At 37.6% G+C, this 18,844-nt stretch overlaps 1 protein-coding gene across 12 annotated transcripts in view; it reads right to left on the minus strand.

The window, feature by feature from the left end:
- L3MBTL3 (L3MBTL histone methyl-lysine binding protein 3) overlaps positions 1 to 18,844 on the minus strand; it is an 88,345-nt gene that overhangs the window by 58,498 nt on the left and 11,003 nt on the right. For all 12 annotated transcript variants that reach the window (XM_068677449.1, XM_068677448.1, XM_068677447.1 and 9 more), the window contains 4 exons: positions 6,002 to 6,113; positions 3,888 to 4,047; positions 2,752 to 2,890; positions 746 to 830 (listed from right to left, as the gene is read on the minus strand). In XM_068677449.1, the coding sequence (XP_068533550.1) occupies positions 746 to 830; positions 2,752 to 2,890; positions 3,888 to 4,047; positions 6,002 to 6,113 (496 nt within the window). The remainder of the gene's footprint in view (positions 1 to 745; positions 831 to 2,751; positions 2,891 to 3,887; positions 4,048 to 6,001; positions 6,114 to 18,844) is intronic.

Raw genomic sequence — 18,844 nt, forward strand, 5'->3', positions numbered from 1 at the left:
CTTGGAGCTCTGTGCTGAAGGCAACTTCTGGTAATGGCTCCCAGTTTATCAAAAGAAATACCCTGGAGGGCAAGATGCAGCTTTCTGGTTGGTGTGTCAGTGAGGTATAAGAGCTGATGATTCTCTGAATCTTCCTGAAAGTATCCATCATGTGAACAGCTTGAAAAAAACAGCACTCATTTAAAATATGTTTTATTATGCTGCTTCATGCAGCATATTTCCCTTTGGACTGATTATAGCAATTATTTCTAAACAGTTCCATAAATGTGTCTATTTCCAGCCATACCATAGATACAAAATTGATCCCCAAGGAAACAAAAGTAAACTTTCACTTCTGCTTAATACATGTCTTTCAACATCTGGGAAATCAATGGGCCTGATTCCCTTTAATACCAGCACTCTTTAAAGGGATGAAAGAAAAAAGCCTCAAATGTGCATCAGTTACACTTACACTTACTCCCTGCTTCTCCACACTGCCAGGCATATAAAAACTGGCTCTTCGTAAAAGGCAATCAATCTCCAAGTGATGTTTTTCCCCCTGAAGTTTCCATTTGGTTCCCTCAGTTCTTCAATCCTTAAAACTTAATTACTATAAATAACACTGGCACTGTATTTTTACAGACTGACAAAAAACGTATTCAAGAACCAATAAAAATTCAGTGATACAATGCCGGCAAATCACAGTATGAGATGGATATCACATAAATAAGTGATACGTGAGATTTTGTTTCATAATCTAACTTACTTTGTTTCAAAACTGTTATTTCCCCTTTTCTTTTTCTCCTGGCTCTCTGTGAGACTCTCAAGATCCTTCCTTCAGGCTTGTCCTCCTATATTAAAAGAGTACAATAATCATATTAGTTCGAAGTCTAATGGCAAAAATGTAGACAACCAAGGTTTAACTCTGGCTTTATTGAAAAGGCTCTCCACTATCTCAAACAAATCTGTAGATATCTAAATACAAAGCAAGCAACCAGTGACAAACTTTAGCAAGCACAGTGGAAATGACAGAAGGACTCCAGCACCTGGCATTTAGCCAATGAGTCCTGTCTAAGGCTGAGAATGATCACCAACCCTTTAGCAGGGCTGCCTGAGCTGGAGATAAATACCAATATCTTTGATATGTTTGCACTTCCAAAATAACTTAAAGGAAAACCTCTCACAACTTTAATCTTTTTGTTGTTGTTTTCCTTTCAAATGCATAATTGGTTGACTAAACATAAAATGGCACTGATCCTTTTTTTTTCTTCTTTTTTTTTTTCCTTAGTAATAGTTGTCTTGGCACCTGAACAGATGAACAGAGTAACTACCCATTTGGAAGGGCAGACTAACAATGGTAAAGAAGCTGTCCCCTAACTTTTCCCTAAGACACTGTCAGACACAGAGACTCAAATTGCCTTCTGACACCTCTGGTGTTTCCTGCTTTTTCACAATTTTACAAATGCAGTGTCCTCCCCTTCTCCCTCCAAACTGTGCTCCTCCCAGTAACACCACAGCTATTGAGAGGAAAACAAACATTATGGGAAAGTACTGCGACAGGTTTATTTGTTGGTCTCAAATGGAGACTAATTCCAAAAGGAAAAAACAAATAGTGCCCCAAAGTTCATTACACTGTAACATAAAACAAAACCAAATCCCAATCCATTTTTGTTTTTTTAATTTTTCACTTTCACTCCTTCAGGAAATACTCCACAGACACCTGGCACAATGAAAGATTTTGCATGTATGTCCTCCAACAGCACAAGACAACACACATGTAAACTGGGAGCCACATTGAGGTTTATAGTGGCCAAAACCACCTAGAGTATTCCGTAAAAAAACAAAGCTGTTAACACTGTGCATGCTTCTTCTGGATCTCTCTCTCTATATATACATACATATATGTATATATATTTAATTGTGCAGGGCTCCAGCAAAGATATCTCAAGTACAGATGAAATGTTTCTCCTAAATTCCATCAAATAGTTTTAAGTAGTAACTGTCTCCACAAACCAGAATCCACCAAAAGTCTATTATAGAACAAGCAGGGCAATGACAGCAAGAGCAACATGGGTTTGCTCATGGTGAGAAAGCCTTGAAAGTTAGATTACTCATCTTGGTAAACACATTCAACACTGGACCTGGATACTTTGTTTGCTTCATGTGTTTTTTATATCTTTATAATTACCCACAGAGAATGTGGTAATCACTGCTAACTGTGTGTTGGAAGAAATCAGACAATTTGCATACAGTCCCTCCTGAATCAAAAAATAAAAAGTCCTGTTAGCTGAAAGGATGAACATCAATGCTCATCTTTGGCTATGATTTTCTATGGCAAATTACATTACAAAAATCAAAAGTACACTCTACTTAACTGTAACAGAGTTTTCTTTACAAATAAATTATTTGTCTATAATCATTTACTCATGTGCAGAGTGACAAAGTAATGGATGTTGGGAAACATTCAGTCCTGTTTTTCTATACTAAAGTCATAGCAAGTCTTAGCATCATTTTTCCTTTAACTTCTTTTTATTCTGTTCTAAAAAAAAAGAAAGGAAGAGCAAAAAGACAAATCCTATCAGTTCATTGTCAACAACTGGAATTCACTAATGAGGCATAATTAAATTGGAAGGGGAACCAACTACTTATTGTGATTTTAACAGAGCCATACAGTCACTTCTCTTTCTAGAGTGATGAAGTTACTGACACTGCAATATAAGGCAAAAATCCCACTAAAATGTTTGCAGAAATGAGTTTATGATGCATACTAACAGTTTCACTGGGATTCTCTTTCTTCTCCCCATTATCCCTGGGCTCTTCTTTGAGAGGTAATTTTGCTTTTCTTTTCCGAATGCCTTTGGAATCATCTTCCCCATTGCATTCCACATTGGGCTTTTCCTCCTTTGGTTCTCTATTACAAGAGCAACACAATGACACAAAGCCAGTATTATTTTACTTCTCATACTCATGACACAAGTAAAATGTGAGTAAATCTAACAGTCAAGTGTTTCTAGATCCTGGGGTATTATGCATAATACATTCTTAGAAAAACTACCGAAAATTACATCTGTCAAAAAGTAAGCTGAAAGACCACAATAGCAACTGCAAAAGGAAAGCTGTCAGCCTGCACCAAACAGGTTCTGCATGTTTTAAGCAGTGTGTCTTTTCTCATGTACCATCAAATCTCACAGATTAGCAAACTGAAATGTTAAGGACTACAAGGCAGTTCATGGAAAGAGAAGAAAAGGTAATTATTAAGACTGACAAATCCAGTTGGAGAAAGCTAGTATATGACTGTACAAATTGCAAAACAAGCAATCAGAACTGAAAATGTTGAAGCAATTACCTAAAAATAAAGAAAATGCACAAAATCATAGATGTTAACAATTGCCATAAAGTAGAATACAACACAGAGTGGACCTACTAACACAGGTCTTCCTTTATGATGAGATGAACTGCACTAGCTGAAAGAAAAGGAACTGAGAAACCACACTATGTTCATGTTTTCACTCACTGTCATCTATAATACAACTCTTGAACTTAATTACAATTAACTTACCACACCAACCATCTCATTACTGATTATCTTAATTCCAATGATTATGAAACAGGGTAGGAGTCTGACAGCGATTCACACATCCCATAGACTGTATCACTGTTTGCATCTGACAGCAGAACACAGAATTCTCTGAGCAAAAAAGATTGCCTTCAACATCAGTGTTAGACAAAAAGCAAGTTTCATAATGCACTGAGTCCAAAACCAGTGAAAGAACATTACAAACCATGGGAAAGTGACCAAAATATGGCTGCTTAATATATCTATTTGGCCTACCAGTAATGTTTTATCCCACCATTTTTATCGCATTTATGCCAAATTCTTTGTATCTATGCTTTATAATAGCACCTACTTGTTTTTCACTTGCTGGGCACATTTCTGGCTGCAAAATTTCCCTTCAGGAACAAATTCTTCTATGGTACCATAGCGATAACAGTTTTCACAGAAAACAAGTCCATCCATTTTTGCAGTTTCCTTCAACTTTGTGGGAATCCCTGTCTTTTCTGAAAAGGCTGCACAATGAAAAAAGTAACTTCACTTAGGTAGAGGTGATACATTTTCAACCATACTTTCAGCTCTTGCCAAACAAATAGGATACCAAAGTCATGCCACTCTTGTTAAAATGAAGAAATGAGAATTAGTGTCTGTATGGGGTCACACCCATACTATTAAAACTAAACTAAAACTATTAAAACTATTAATTTCATGCTTCTGTTATCACTGGCACATTGACACTGCTGGTGTTGCTACTCATGGAAGGAGTGAATTTTGTGATACACACACACGCTGCTGACTATCCAGTCATCACTGAATGGAGTTCATCACCTCACGTCCTGCTGACATGCCTAATTTCTGACCTGAAGGGTCACCTGAGGAGTTATCTTCTAATAGGTCATTAACAACTTATTCCTGGAAGTAAATTAGTCACTAAATGTTACAGTCTTTTACTACAGAAGCTATTGCTCAACTCTTCTGGGTTGAGCAGAAGTTAAAAAAGTAAAGTAAAAACAAACAAGCAAATAAACAAACAAAAATCTAATTTATAATAAATAGATTTTCAAATATTGAGTTACTCACAATCCTAAGCTATGATTTTCACACAAGAGGTATGCAGCCTAGGAGAGGATGCTGTTTCTTTTACTCACAGGCAAGCATGCAGTATTCTAAACTTCTCCAGTTCCTAAAGCAGGCTGTTGACTTTGCACCCGCAAAAGGCACATTTCAAGTCACCATTTCTTTTGCTTGAGCACCGAACTGTTTTTAAAAATGGAGTCAAACGAACTCTTGTGTGCAGACTATCTCCACCAGAGTAATACATTATTTATGGGATAATGACACTCCAGTGTCATTAGAGGTTCAAAACAACCATTTCCTCTCATAATTGAAAATATTAGCAATATTACATCTTTGGGGAGCAATAAATTAATCAAGGACTATGCAAGATATTTGTGATGATTACTTAATATGTTTACATGCCCTTAAACACACTTTAATTCAGTAGTGAGATTTACTTTTTTTTTAGGTTTACCAGACTGTAGGGGATGAAATTGCATGCTTTATTATAGGTAACTGTTATCTCTCAGCCTAAAGATACAATCTGCTGTGCTACTATATTATCGCATTGCTGTCACTCTCATCACAGATTTGAATCTTGAATATTTGAGAAATTATCACTGACTTGGAAACCTATCGAACAAAATTATCTGTGGTCTGAAGCTTTAGACCTCATGGCTGAGGTCCAAAGTACTTTCCCACTGGTATAAATGTTTCAATTATTTGCAAAAGTGGAGCTGTAAGTAATCACAAAACAGCTGTGATATTCCCTTTCATGATATTCTATCACTGCCTCAAAATTTTCAGAATTCTGACCATGTAAACCAACCTTATTTGCACAATAAAGGTATTTACTTACATCAGTACTTTAAATCAAGGAAACATAGTATCTCATTTAGCACCTTATTTTGTAGACAGATACTACATACATTGAGACTGGTGGTAGGAGTTGAGTAGCAACCAATATTACATGAAGGCAGTTTACAGACCTCAGTCACAAACAAACTGTAGGAGGTTAGTAAAATCTGTGGGCAAGCTGGAAAAACAGCTTAATAAAAATAATATCTAAAAAATTATGAATAACTTAGAGTAAGATGTTGACTTCTTCTCAAATTAAATAAAATGTAATAGAAAAATACCAGTTCTAAACTTAGAAAAAATTAGTTAGAAAAAAAATATGTCTGTAGTTCAACTTCAGATGTTTAACAGTGGAATTATTACCTTTTAATTTAAAAAAACATTTGTTTTCATAAGTATTAACACCCCAAGAAACAGGTAAGATCATCAGAGATACTCTGTGCATTAAGTGAATAAGTTTATTTTATTTTGGGGGGCAAAATAAAGCAGTTTTTGAAAAACTGTTATATTAAACAAAATACAATCACAGAAAGCTGCAGTGACCTCTTAGCTGACCTTCTTGAGCAGTTGGAACCATCCAAGTTGTGGTAGCGGTGGCCTTTTTAACATTTTCCATCTCAGTTTCATCCGTAATCACCTCCAGGGCTCCAAATTCATTCACTCTAAACTGGTAAAACAAAACAAATGGCATAAAGTACAGCAAAAATTTACTAATGCTTTCTTGCAGCATCTTCTTCTATTCACCTAGAATTTTTACACAGTATCCTCACCATATTCTGTGTTCCAATTTCTAAGTGTTTTTGCTTATCCCCAAGTAATCATAAACAAGCATTATTTCTGTAAAGCAAAACACAAACTCGTTTTGTTATTTAAAATTGTAGTTTAATGTAAATATCAATACAGATGCACGGACACGTATCTATATCAATTATTTTGATATGTAGCTGAAACAAAAGAATCAAAAAATCAGTAATAGAAATTCATGGGAAAATCACCAAGCCATATGTACTTCATTGCCAGCAAAATAATGTGCTCTGGTCACTGAGTATTTTCGTCAAAGAAAAGGGAACTGAATATCAAATACAAATGCTTCACTGAGCACAGAAATTTCAGCATCCTGCAAAACACCATACTTCTCTGCTGTAAAGTGCCCGTAAACAAACATCTCAAGGCAGTTTATGAACTGTTTAATTACACGCTGAATGTGATATTACTGTCAGCCAGAAGCAAGGCTCAACAATATCCCACATGCTGGGCTTACACAGGACCACTGTGAGTTATACCATCCTGCCGCCAGCAGAAAAGCATCTTCCAAATGCTGTAATAATTACAGTGCTACCAGACGAAAATAAACCTCTAGCTTCCTAGACACTACTTGGTTTGCAGGCCCAGCTGGTTGTATAGGTTGAACTAAAGGCAGTATTTTGTCTATGACAGTCTACTTAAAATAGCAATGGGGTGTAACTCTTAGAGCTTTATCACAGGTCTCCATTAGTGAGATGCTGTGACCAAAAGAGATCAACAGGAAAAATTAGGTCCAAGAGAGACTTTCAAAGCTCCCCTGCACCCACCTGCTGGAATACTTCTTCAGGGCAGTAGCATAAAACATATTTGTTTCTCTAATTAGACAATTTAACATTGAGAAAATGAGAAGGGGAACAATTGCCTGGCATTATATCCACCTCCTCCATGCCTCAGGAGGGTCCAGGATGAACCATGTCCACTTGAGCTATCACACTACCCTGCTGTGGTCTGATACTGAAAGAAAGACATTCTGACTAGAAGCAAGGGTGAGATTCATGACTTAAATACCCTGGCAGCATTTTCACTAACATAGGCTCTCCAGTCTCAGCATTTGCAAAGAGTCCTACAAAAACTACCAGCTAAGAAATAATAAACCGAGCAGAGGAAAAGGAAGAAGAGGAGGACCACACACACACACGACTTCTGGAGCCAAGTTATTTACTTACAATCAGCTACTCTCACAACAGAAATGCAATTGTGGACAAGCTGTCAATAAATCCTTCTAGACTGAATGACTATGAGTTCAGCTTTGAAAGGCCACCAAATGCAGTAAGTAACACCACACACCCATACTCAAGTTTGTAGACAGACATTTATGCTGCTCCAACGAAAGAGAAGAAATGGAGTTACCGTTCGGAAGAGGATCCCTGTGTCTCACAGCTGACTTCAGTACCCCATCTTGTTCCTACTTTTGCTAAGCTACTTTTATCTATTTCTACTTTGTCTGCTGCCTCAGAAATAGGTGAATGCTACAGGCAAAACGTGGAATGTTTCTACAAGCTGCAGTACTGCTACACTAGCCACCTCAGCAGGCAGGCGTGGATACAGACACAAACGCCATGCTGCACCACAGCAACCAACAGGCTGCACCCAGGTTACTGACAAACTGCTGCAAACCCCTGTGCCTTTACACAACGTCAGCTACAACACATGCACACCACAGGTATTTTTGAAGAGTCCATTTAATACCTGGAGCATTTCTGCATGGCCTGATCAGCATTAAGCCCTGACAGCACACACACATTGCTTTTCCACTAGCGCTTTCTGCAGTACACGAATGCATAACCCTTGTCGTTCTGCCACCACATGGCCTTTCGGGACTTCAGTGGGCTGACTGACACATTTGAAATGCCTAAAATCAGGCAACTTGAGAGAAGGCTCCTGGCTACCCGATGACTTGTTCAAAGCAGAGATAGCCTAACAGCTGGGCCATTACACCAAGCTGGGCTTAGCGAGGGAGTGTGACTAGTACTGTCTTCTGTCTCAGTGGGCAGGACAGCACAACACTGCTTGTAGGCCAGCGGCCCAGTCTGGTTCCTGCAAAACTTCTTTGTGCACTTTGTGCACAGCCTTGTGCAAAAAATTGGGTGTCAGGGACCTCTCGCTCAACCCCTGTAAGTGTTCAGACACTAACTTGTTGCAGACAATGACTGCTTTTGCTTGCTGTTTCCCAAACTACAACTTCAACACGAGTTTTCAATAGCTGACCAGAAAAGTGCCTTGGATCTGGGGAGTCGTGCTCTGATTTTGATTTTAGTTGGGGAAGAGCAGCAATGGAAAACTTGTGACGAAGGTTAACTGCTTAAAATCAGGGCAAATATATGTACAGAGCAATACACTGCATGAAGCCCTTACAGCATAAGAGCTGCCAGAACAATGTGCCAACTAACATCTACTATTGGAAGCATGACAGAAAAAAAAAAAAAAAAAAAAAAAGCTCTCTTAGAACATTTCCTGTATTTTGTTGATCCAAGTTCCAAGATAAAATATAACATGGTATAACATGGGCATTCCTTCCTATATAATCTTCATGTCTTCATGTATTTCTTCAGGTGCCTTGACAGTCTGCAGGCCCAAGCTGGTGATAGAGAAGGAAATGGTGGCATTGAGCAAATCTCTGTGGAACTACCAAAAGCTTTGTGAGAAGTAAAAATGTTTTTCTTAGCCACAAAACTCCTTAAGTAAATATATAAATTTGCATTAGGTGACAGGATTTTCCTGAAACCTCTTTTCTTTAAAGCACAGTAAAATGGATGGAAACAGCCAGGCCATTATCAGGTACTTTTAAAATAATCTCACAAAGAAGCCTAATTTTTGTCACTTCACTGTTTAAAAGAAAATAAATTATAAAGGTTGTTGGGTGTGAATTTAATCCTGTTAAATCCAGTCTTTTGTTAAATATGTTTGCAAATGTTAAGTAACCTTTTAAGACAATCCTCTATCTCACCCAATGGAAAGAAAGGTCTTAAGAAGACAAGAAGAAATCTCAACAGGTTTCACGTAAAAATAAAACACAAGTAAAATAAAAACAGTAAAATAAACAGAAATAAAAGTAACAATTGATAGGAAATTTCACTTTCCTCCTACAGGTGAGCTGCAAGGGCAAGAATACACATTTTAAAGTTACTGCAATTCTTTTCATTAACACAAATGTGTCATAAGCTAGGTTGGCAGAATGAGTCCAATTGTTAGTGGTTAAGTATGCAACACAGAACTTACTTAACTACCATGTTATGTGGTTTCCACTACTAAAGGATCAAAACGAAATTAAACATTCATACAGATTCCTTCCACTGAGATACATTTTCACATCCTTGGGAAATGATGCCCTGATACACCAGCACTTCAGCTTATGCGTGTCAATTTAACACAGGAACATTTTAATATTCATACAGCAAATAAAGAACACATTGAGAGAAATCAAGGTTTAAATAAATATTGTTCAAGCACTATAAATAGTTTCCAAAACATTTCTGACTGTCTACACATTAACTTCTTCTACAGGGTTCAAAAATTACTATCTATAAATATATTTTTTAATTAACATTTCATTAAAATTTACACAGGACTGGAACAGGTATCATAAGTCACTGAGATGAAACCTTTGTATTCTGCAGGCAATAGTAGCAGCCAAAGTATTTCATAAACAGTTCAGCTGCAAAGGCAGAATTGCCCAATTTTTTGTAAACTCTACTGAAAGTCTTCAATGTTCTTTCACGCAACATTTCTTTAATGTTCTTTTTCAAAACAACAACAGCAAAAAAGAACAGCTTTCCAAAAGCTCTTTCTCAAAAAACCTTCTTCTAACTTTCCATTTACTTTATTCACAGTCAGTGTGTGCCTACTTATTCTTAACACAACATTACTCCATGGATCAAACACCCCTTCCTTCTCCACAGTGCTTACTCTCTGGATATACATCTGAAGTTAGGAATTATGCACCCCCAAGCTTCATTTTGCCAGGCTAAACACAAGCTGCTTCTGTTCCTCATGTGAAAATGGTACTCCAGCCTTTCAATTAGCCTTGCCTACCATGTGCTGCACTCAGCTGAGAAATTCACTTTTTCTCAGTGAAAGGGGTCCAGAACCTGATAATGTATAATTCTACAGATGGATTTCCTCTGTCCCTTTCCAGTGACTTTAGGACCTTTTTATTTCTAATAGAAGTTATCTGTGTTATCATGCAGGCTAGGAGGCATTCTGTAGATTTATTTAGGGGAATTATATGTTGAAAGGGCCTTTAGTTATCTTGTTCCAGATTTCATAAAAATATTCAGTATTTGTCATTCAATGTGAGATGAAAATAACTTTGCACAGAATTACAACAGTCTACCATATTGCAGATTAGTTCTTAGAAACTCAAACCTATTGGGAAAAAATATATACAACCCATTCTAAATTAATTCCCTGCTACCGTATGTGTCTACTTCAGAGCAACAAAGATCAGATTAACTCAACATACTGTTACTTCTGCCCTTTTAGGAATATGTGAGATCTCATCAGTACACAGAGATCAAACCAGAATAAAGACTACTATTGTTTTCTATGAGGTAAAAATATTATCTGGGAAGGGAGGCAGAAATAGAATAGAATAGAATAGAATAGAATAGAATAGAATAGAATAGAATAGAAAAGAAAAGAAAAGAAAAGAAAAGAAAAGAAAAGAAAAGAAAAGAAAAGAAAAGAAAAGAAAAGAAAAGAAAAGAAAAGAAAAGAAAAGAAAAGAAAAGAAAAGAAAAGAAAAGAAAAGAAAAGAAAAGAAAAGAAAAAAGAAAGCAAATCAAATGCAGAAGACAATGAAGGAAAAAAATGAATTTTAATACACTCTAAAATAAATTACAAAACATGGCCAACACTACCATCTACTGGGCAAGATTAGGACAAAGAATTCATTGCCATAAATACAATTGTTACTGCACTCTGAGAGTAACTTCAAGAATAAAACTTATATTGACCACAAAGCAGTGTGATTGTGGACTAGCTCAGATGCAACCTGCAAATTTTGTGTTCTCCAAAACAAATAGATTGGGTAAATGCTCATCATGTCTATGAAATAACTAGACTTAAGTAATGGAATTATACAACACTCTGTAAAGAGAACCCTGGGACACCAGGAATACAAAAAACTATACTCTGATCTCTACCTAGCAAACATTCCTGATTTCAATCTTGAACATCCCCAGTGATTTCAGTGAGACTGCTCATACAAATTAAGGCCTTTCTGGCATTCTACAGCTCTTCCTCTCTTCAGAGCAAAGGAATCGCCTATAGACATTGTATGTCCAACCAATTGCTATTACATGCCAAACTTTTTAAAAATATTATTTAATCTGAATAAGTTAGTAAATGTCAGATTCAACTTGTTTTTTCAACTTGTCTATTCAACCTGTCTATTCAACCATACCCCTTTTGCTGTGTGTATGTGTGTGATAAGGTCTTCACACGAATGATTGCATACTATTTTATCCACAGAACCCCTGCCTCAGGCACAGGCTGGATAGTATTCAGAAAATGAGGCAGCTGTTGGGTATTTTTATACTCTTTCTTCAACTAGTGATGTCAGTCTTATTTACTCTCCATTGTTTGGAAGCAGAATGACTGCTTATTTTCTTCAAACAAACAAACAACAAACCTGATATAAGAAGGAGTATGTATTTAAAAAGCTTGAGGCACTCTATCAATTACTGTTACAATGCATTGCAAAATGACTCCTGAAACAATATGTCTGTTCTCAGCCACTCACAAAAAGAACAGGAATACCTCTTCCTAGCTCTTCATCAGTCTGAGAACCCTGCTCCCAGCTTGCTTCAAAGTCCTTGTCAAGCACCTGACTTCTGGAGTTTGCCTGGTCACAAAATTTTGATTCTTTCACATATATAGAAGGTTAGGGAAATGAGTCCCGGCACCTGGCTATTCCCTCTTTTAGAGATGAGGACAGATCCAGCCTGCATGCTCCAACATGGCAAATAAGTAAGATCCTGGGCTATTTAGAGCTCCCTAAATCATCATCAGCATAGACTAAATTCCACACCACGATCAACAGGCAGTGATTTTGATCCACGACCCCCACACTGGAATCATTCATTTCTGTCATGATGCTCTCAGCAAGGAAGTCAGGTACTTCAAGCAATCCTCAATTGATTTTAAGATGCTTCAGTACCACTGCAATAAGCAGCTCCTGCAGTAATAAAGAAGAGCTAACAATTTGTATCCAAAAGCAACCTTTCTCTCCTATCCTGGCAGGCACAAACAGGAAACAGTTTAAAGGATTACTATCAAATTACAACTTTCGCGCCCCAAATAATAAAAGGGACATTTTCTTTATCACTCTCAGCTGAAAGCCTAGGTACCATCAGCAAATATACACTTTTAGAAAGAGAGACTGACATACATATACCTCTAGTGAGAGACTGACATTTCCCCAAACCTCAGTCTTGTCTGGAGGAAACTTAGCTATTAGCTACTCTAGTCTTAGTCATTTTCAGTCTCTTCAAACTTTTCCCTCCAGATTGCTCAAGAATTATCTTAGCACCAGAAGGCTTCTCTGTGATGTCTCCCCACTGCAAACTCAGTCTATCTTATCTCCACTTGACTAGGAAATTGCAACCAAAGAGGCTTTCTTAAGGTAACACATAAATCCATGCCAGAGCCAGAAGTCAAGGCTCTGTTGGATATGTCAGGACGTATTTATGCTCCTGACTGCCAAGATGCTTATTGATCCAGAACTTGACCTATAGAGCACCCCTGGCTCCAAATTATTGCAGCCAGAACATTTCTAAATACCAGATGTTAATATCTCCCAGGGAAACCAAACAAATGACAAATACAAAACAAATGGCTACCTGCCAAATTTTTGGTTTCAGTGAGTCGTTCAGCACCACATAGGGAGGCTGTGATATGAGCAAATGCAGCACCAAGCCTTCCTGTGTGGTGTTGACCTACACCAATCACAAAACTATTCCTTTTTCTTCCTGATATCCACTGCCTGAATATTTACAAGTCTCAGAGTATATACAGCAAACAATGCAGTAGAAAATCACTATTTAGTAAATAACCATGTTTCATTCCCATTTCTTCAGTGTACTAGATTTTGTGGTAAAATAGCATGCAATCCAATAAGTAAAGACGACTATCATGACTACTCATGGGGAAGCCCAATTAAAGATCCAAAGGCAAACTTAATTCTGGCATTTCTTGACTTTGGAGTTTAGTAGTTTTAATAGTGGAATTTCCTGGCTGGTCTTTCTTTTTTACAAAGTCAAAGGTAACATCACATTTTATCACAATGCACAGAGTTAACCAAGAATCCATGGCAATGAAGCACAGAACAGGCTGAGCTTAATTCTAATTACATTAGAATGCAAGAGAAGAAAGGCATTTTCAGGTGGTGAAAGACCACTAGGTACATCTGCTGGGGCTCACATGTGATCTGAGAAAAGTCTATCCTGCCTTGCTTTCTCGTCCCTATACTACTCCTTCCCAGCTTCCCTGAAAAGAATCCAGCACCTGTCTTAATTATGCCTTCCTGGTAGGACAGTGATTTAGCTGCTGCCCATTAGTTGATGTTTTCTGCAGAAACCCTCAGCCCGATGGAGAACTGACTCTTTGAATTTGAAGTGTAGCCCATGCTACTGCAGGAGAAGAGAACTGGCCTTACACAAAGAAAGCACTGCAGTTAGTCACTGCCTGAAACACAGCCGGTGTTTCTGCCTTATAATCACATGAGAAAAAAGTAACTTGTTTTCAAAATGTTAATTATCTCACTACAGAGTGAATAGATTTCAGAACAGGCAGGTGGAAGGATGCATGCTACTGTCTTGAGCTGTTGCACCTGTTAAATCCAAAACACAGCGCTCTGAATCTCAGCTACCTTCCTTACTTTCTTGGCTGGAAACAGCCAGTGCTGCTCCTTAGCTGACCATTATTCTACCATTCTCAATCCACTATTATAGCTGTTTTTCTGCAATATTAGCTGCCTAACTCTATCTACATGTTAATTTATTTATTTCTCTTGATTTCTTAATTTTTGTCTCTTTTTTTTTCAGTGCAATCACAATTTGCAAGTTGGAAATGGTGACCAAAACTCTGTCCATGTAGTATGTAACAGTTTACTCTCAAAGTGCAAGCACTGGAAATCAAACTCATTATGAAGTACTTCATAAACTTATGTCACCATGATAAGAAGTAATTATAAATTATTACAGCTTTTCCAATTTAATGAGTACATTTAAATCTTGAAGTGATTGTGTTACTGCCTGAACTCAGTACATGGACTTCAAGGAAAAAAAAAAAAAAAGTATTTCACATTCACATTCACACCATGCAGAGTGACTGTTGAGTGCTGACATTTTTCAGAAAAGCATATATTACTTAGTCTGCCACATGAAGGCATTCTGTGATTTGTAAACTATTTTAAACTGGAATTCACGTTTTCTGTTTTATTTACGCATCTTGAAAGAACTCCCAATATACAATGCTAAAATTTTTCTTCCTGGTCTACAGTGCATTATGCTGTATAATTTTAATTCTCCTTTTCCTCTGTATAATTTGAAATTCTAGCATTTTCCACAAATATTCACTATTCATCTGTCATAGAGAATGCTCAAAACAGCATTCAAGAAATATTAACAATTTTAAGACTATTTTTACTAACAAGTTTTAAGTAAATCTGTTACGAGAATGTGTTTCTACAGCCTCCTCCAATTATGGATGACAAAAATCTAACAAATAACATGGCACAAAATCACGGGAAGAGAACATATTCAGCATTTTACTGATTTTGGTACAGATGTATACATAAGAGACCACAGGATGGCTAAGAACAGAGGCTTGACATGGCTCCCTCATTTTCATTAAGCTAGGAAATGACTGCCCCCTGGTGCAGTGTATCTCTCTGAAGTCTAGTAGGCATGAAACTGGCCATAGGATTTTATAACAAAAGGGGAAAAAAAAGAATAATTACCTATATCTGGTTGTTCTTCTGCATCATAAGAAAAGTTAAATATGAACAAAGTCTAGAGAACATTGAGAAAAGTTATTTGTAAATATTTCAAGTGTTTGACGTTACTTAAAATGGTTTTCACCAGTTTCATTTATGGAGGAACTTGTATTCACAAAAATGAAGTGTTTCTTTAAAAAAATGGTTCCTTTTGCTAGCTACATGCAGCTATATCAGCTATGCTTGCCTGATAGCCTCTGTTGATGGGGCTGGGTATGTGAGCAATACATTACTACAGAGTTCAGCTATTGCATATTATTTATTGCATAAAAATCAGGAACTCCAATCTATTACCAATCAAGAAAAATACAATCTTTGGATTTGTGCACATGGCTACTACAGGGTTTTCACTGCATTTTTCAATTGTATTTCAATGTAAATACATGGCAATGGGTCTTTAGTGGAACAAGGATATTAAAATTTTTTTAAAGATACATACAAGTTTACAAGAAGTAACTGCTACATAAGGCCATTTTCTTGAAGTCTAGAACACAGTATTAAAATAGGCTTCAAACAAGAAAATTCAGGTAGACCATTCAAATCAACCCTATTCTCAGAATTCCACAAAGAGCATGATGTATTTTCTGTGAGCACGTTTACAGCTTCAAGAGATTAGTCACCCTTTTCATTGTCATTATTTAGAAGCAACCCTGAAAAATAAGTTGTTACAATTCTTTTGAAAGCTTAAAATCCTTGCTAGTCTAACACCCTTAATTGTTTTCTTATTTACATGAATGTCTAGTCTTCACTGAGTCTTGATATTCTCTGGTCCACTGAGCTCCTCAGGGTAATTTTGCATTGTTGGAAAATATTCTTCCTTCAGTCAGTTTTAGAATGGCTTCATTTCAGTTTCCTAGAGAATCTCCTTGCTCTTGCATTACTAAAAACAAACAGACAAACCAAAATGCTACCTGGCCTGTCATCTCTGAAGAATAACCTTTCATTATTCTATGTACATCACCATCTCACCTCTCATTGTTTCCCTAATGCCTGGCCTAAAGAATGAACCTCTGTCCAAAAATCTGGTATCCTGTTTGTGCCCTAATAATCAGCTGGCCATAAGAACAACCTTAAAATGAAGTCCAGGCTTTCCTCCAGGATGTGAAGAATCTTACATGATTTCTTGAAATTACACTCAGCTACACCTCCCTAGTTCTTCTACTTTCTTTGTGCTTAGTAGAGCTTTCCCATTCCTCTACTAATTAATGACCCAACCTTTCCCTCTGTTTTGTTTCTTTTGACACAGGGCAACCAGAATTGAACAAAGGAAGTACTAGTCATTTATATGATATACTTTCTTGCTTTGTACCCTCTTGTTCCTTCTTCCAACTTTTTGGTATTATGCTTGCCTTTAACACAATTTCTATTATTAAAATATAAAGATATTTTAAAATTCTCAACTTATTAAAAAATACAGAACTGGTTAGGGACATGAAGGGGCTGTCAACCTTCACAGTAGTGACCACATGATGGTGGAGTCTGCAATCGTAAGAGAAAAGAACAAAATGAACAATGAAATAACAGCACTGAATTTCAGGAGAACAGATTTTGAAAGGGTAAATGGGCCCAGGAAAGCTAGGTATCTCCAGGGTCAACCTTTTCACACCACAAGACATATGCCAATGTACAAGAAGTTAAGGGAATGTGGATGAAGGCCAGCATGAATGAACTGGGAACTCCTTACTTAGTTTAAATGGAAAAGGAAGTATGCAGAAGGTAACACTGGGGAAACATTATACAGAGAAGGTGTACAGAGACATTGCTCAAGAGTACAACAATGGAATTAGGAAACCCAAAGTTCAGCAAGAGAAGAAAATAGCAAAGTCAAAAAGAAAGGCTTCTATATAGGCAGCAAAAGCAAATTACCAAATTGGAAGTGTCATTGGTACACTGGAGGGCTGAACTGCTGCAGTTCAGAAAAAAAGAATTCTATACAGTGAAGAAATGGGCTAACAAGATCTCATAAAGTTCTGCAGAAGCAAATGCAAGGCCTTGCACCTGGGATGGAATAAAAACATGCAGCAGTACAGCCCGAGACTGGCTGTGTGAAAGCAGCTTTGCAGAAACAGACCCGTGGCAGCAATGAATCATAGAATATCCTGAGTTGGAAGGGACCCACAAGGACCATTGAGTCCAACTTCTGTCTCCTCACAGGACCACCCAAAAATCAGACCATGTGTCTGAGAGCGTTGTCCAAAGGCTTTTTGAACTCTGGCAGGCTCAGGGCCATGACCACTTCCCTGGAGAGCCTGTTCCAGTGCCCGACCACCCTCTGAGTGAAGAACCTTTTCCTAACACCCAGCCTGACCCTCCTCTGTTGCAGCGTCATGACATTCCCTCAGGCAATGAAGGCCAAAAGCATCTGGGGCTGTTTTAGCAAGAGGGTAGCCATCTGGTCAAGGCATCTGACTATTCACCTCAGCTTAGTTCTGGGGAGACCAGATACAGACTGCTGTGTCCAGTACAAAAAAGACGCTGATGTATGGGAGCAAGTCCCACAGATGCCCACCAGAACAAACAGAGGCTGCATCAGATGACAGGTTAGGAGATGCTGAGGAAATTACTTGTGCCATCTTAAGAACAAAAGGAGAGATTTAACTGCTGTCTTCAAGTACTCAGTGTAAGGATATAAAGAGGATGGGTCTAGGCAACAGGCACAAGCTCCTAAAGGGGAAAGTTTTTCTGGAGGATAATCTCATCCCTTTATACCAAGACAGTATCAGCATAAGGAATCAGTACTTCGGGGTGTTTGCCTAATGTACTGTTAAAAATAATTTTGTTTTACTAAATCTTGCCTTCAGTGCACGGCATGTCATGTACATTGGCACAATATGCCAGTTGGGACCCAAGGGAACGGCATTTTGCTCTGACAGAGGAGGTTCAGGGTGGGTATTAGGGAAAGGTTCTTCACTCAGAGGGTGGCTGGGCACAGGAACAAGCTCCACAGGGAAGTGGTAATGACACTGAACCTGCTGGAGTTCAAGAAGCATTTGGAAAATGCTCCCAGACACATGGTCTAATTTTTGGATACTCCTGTGCGGATCCAGGAGTTGATGATTCTTGTAGGTCCCTTTCAACTCAGGATATTCTATCATGCATCCTATCAGCAAATGGAAAAAACACCATGAGAGTAGTCAAATACTGGAACAGTTTGCCCAGAGGTGGTGGAATTTCCAGCCCTAGAGGCAGTCTGACCTGTCCTGGGGAAGGCGTGGAGCAACCTGGTTTAGATTGGCCCTGTTTTGAATGAGGTGTCAGACTAGAAAGTCTTGAGCTTCTTTCCAAAGAAAATTAATCTGTGATTTTATTCTGTGATTCTGTTTTCTAAAACGAAACCAAACTAAACAAACAAATGAAAAAAAAATAACATGCACAACACATGTACCCCAAATTTCACGTTTTTAACTTTTTAACACAAGAAATTGTTTTAGGCACCAAGGGATGTAAAGTTCCTTTAAAAACTCACATTTTCTAACAAATTTGTGAGATTCCAATTAAAAATCAGACTATGAGAAAACCTCATCAATGTAGGTCTAAATGGGATTATAGGAAAATATCAACTACAATCAACAGGAAAAATAGTGCAAGAAATCTCT

The sequence above is a fragment of the Anas acuta genome, chromosome 3 (genome assembly GCF_963932015.1).
Source record: "Anas acuta chromosome 3, bAnaAcu1.1, whole genome shotgun sequence".
Taxonomy (NCBI): domain Eukaryota; kingdom Metazoa; phylum Chordata; class Aves; order Anseriformes; family Anatidae; genus Anas; species Anas acuta.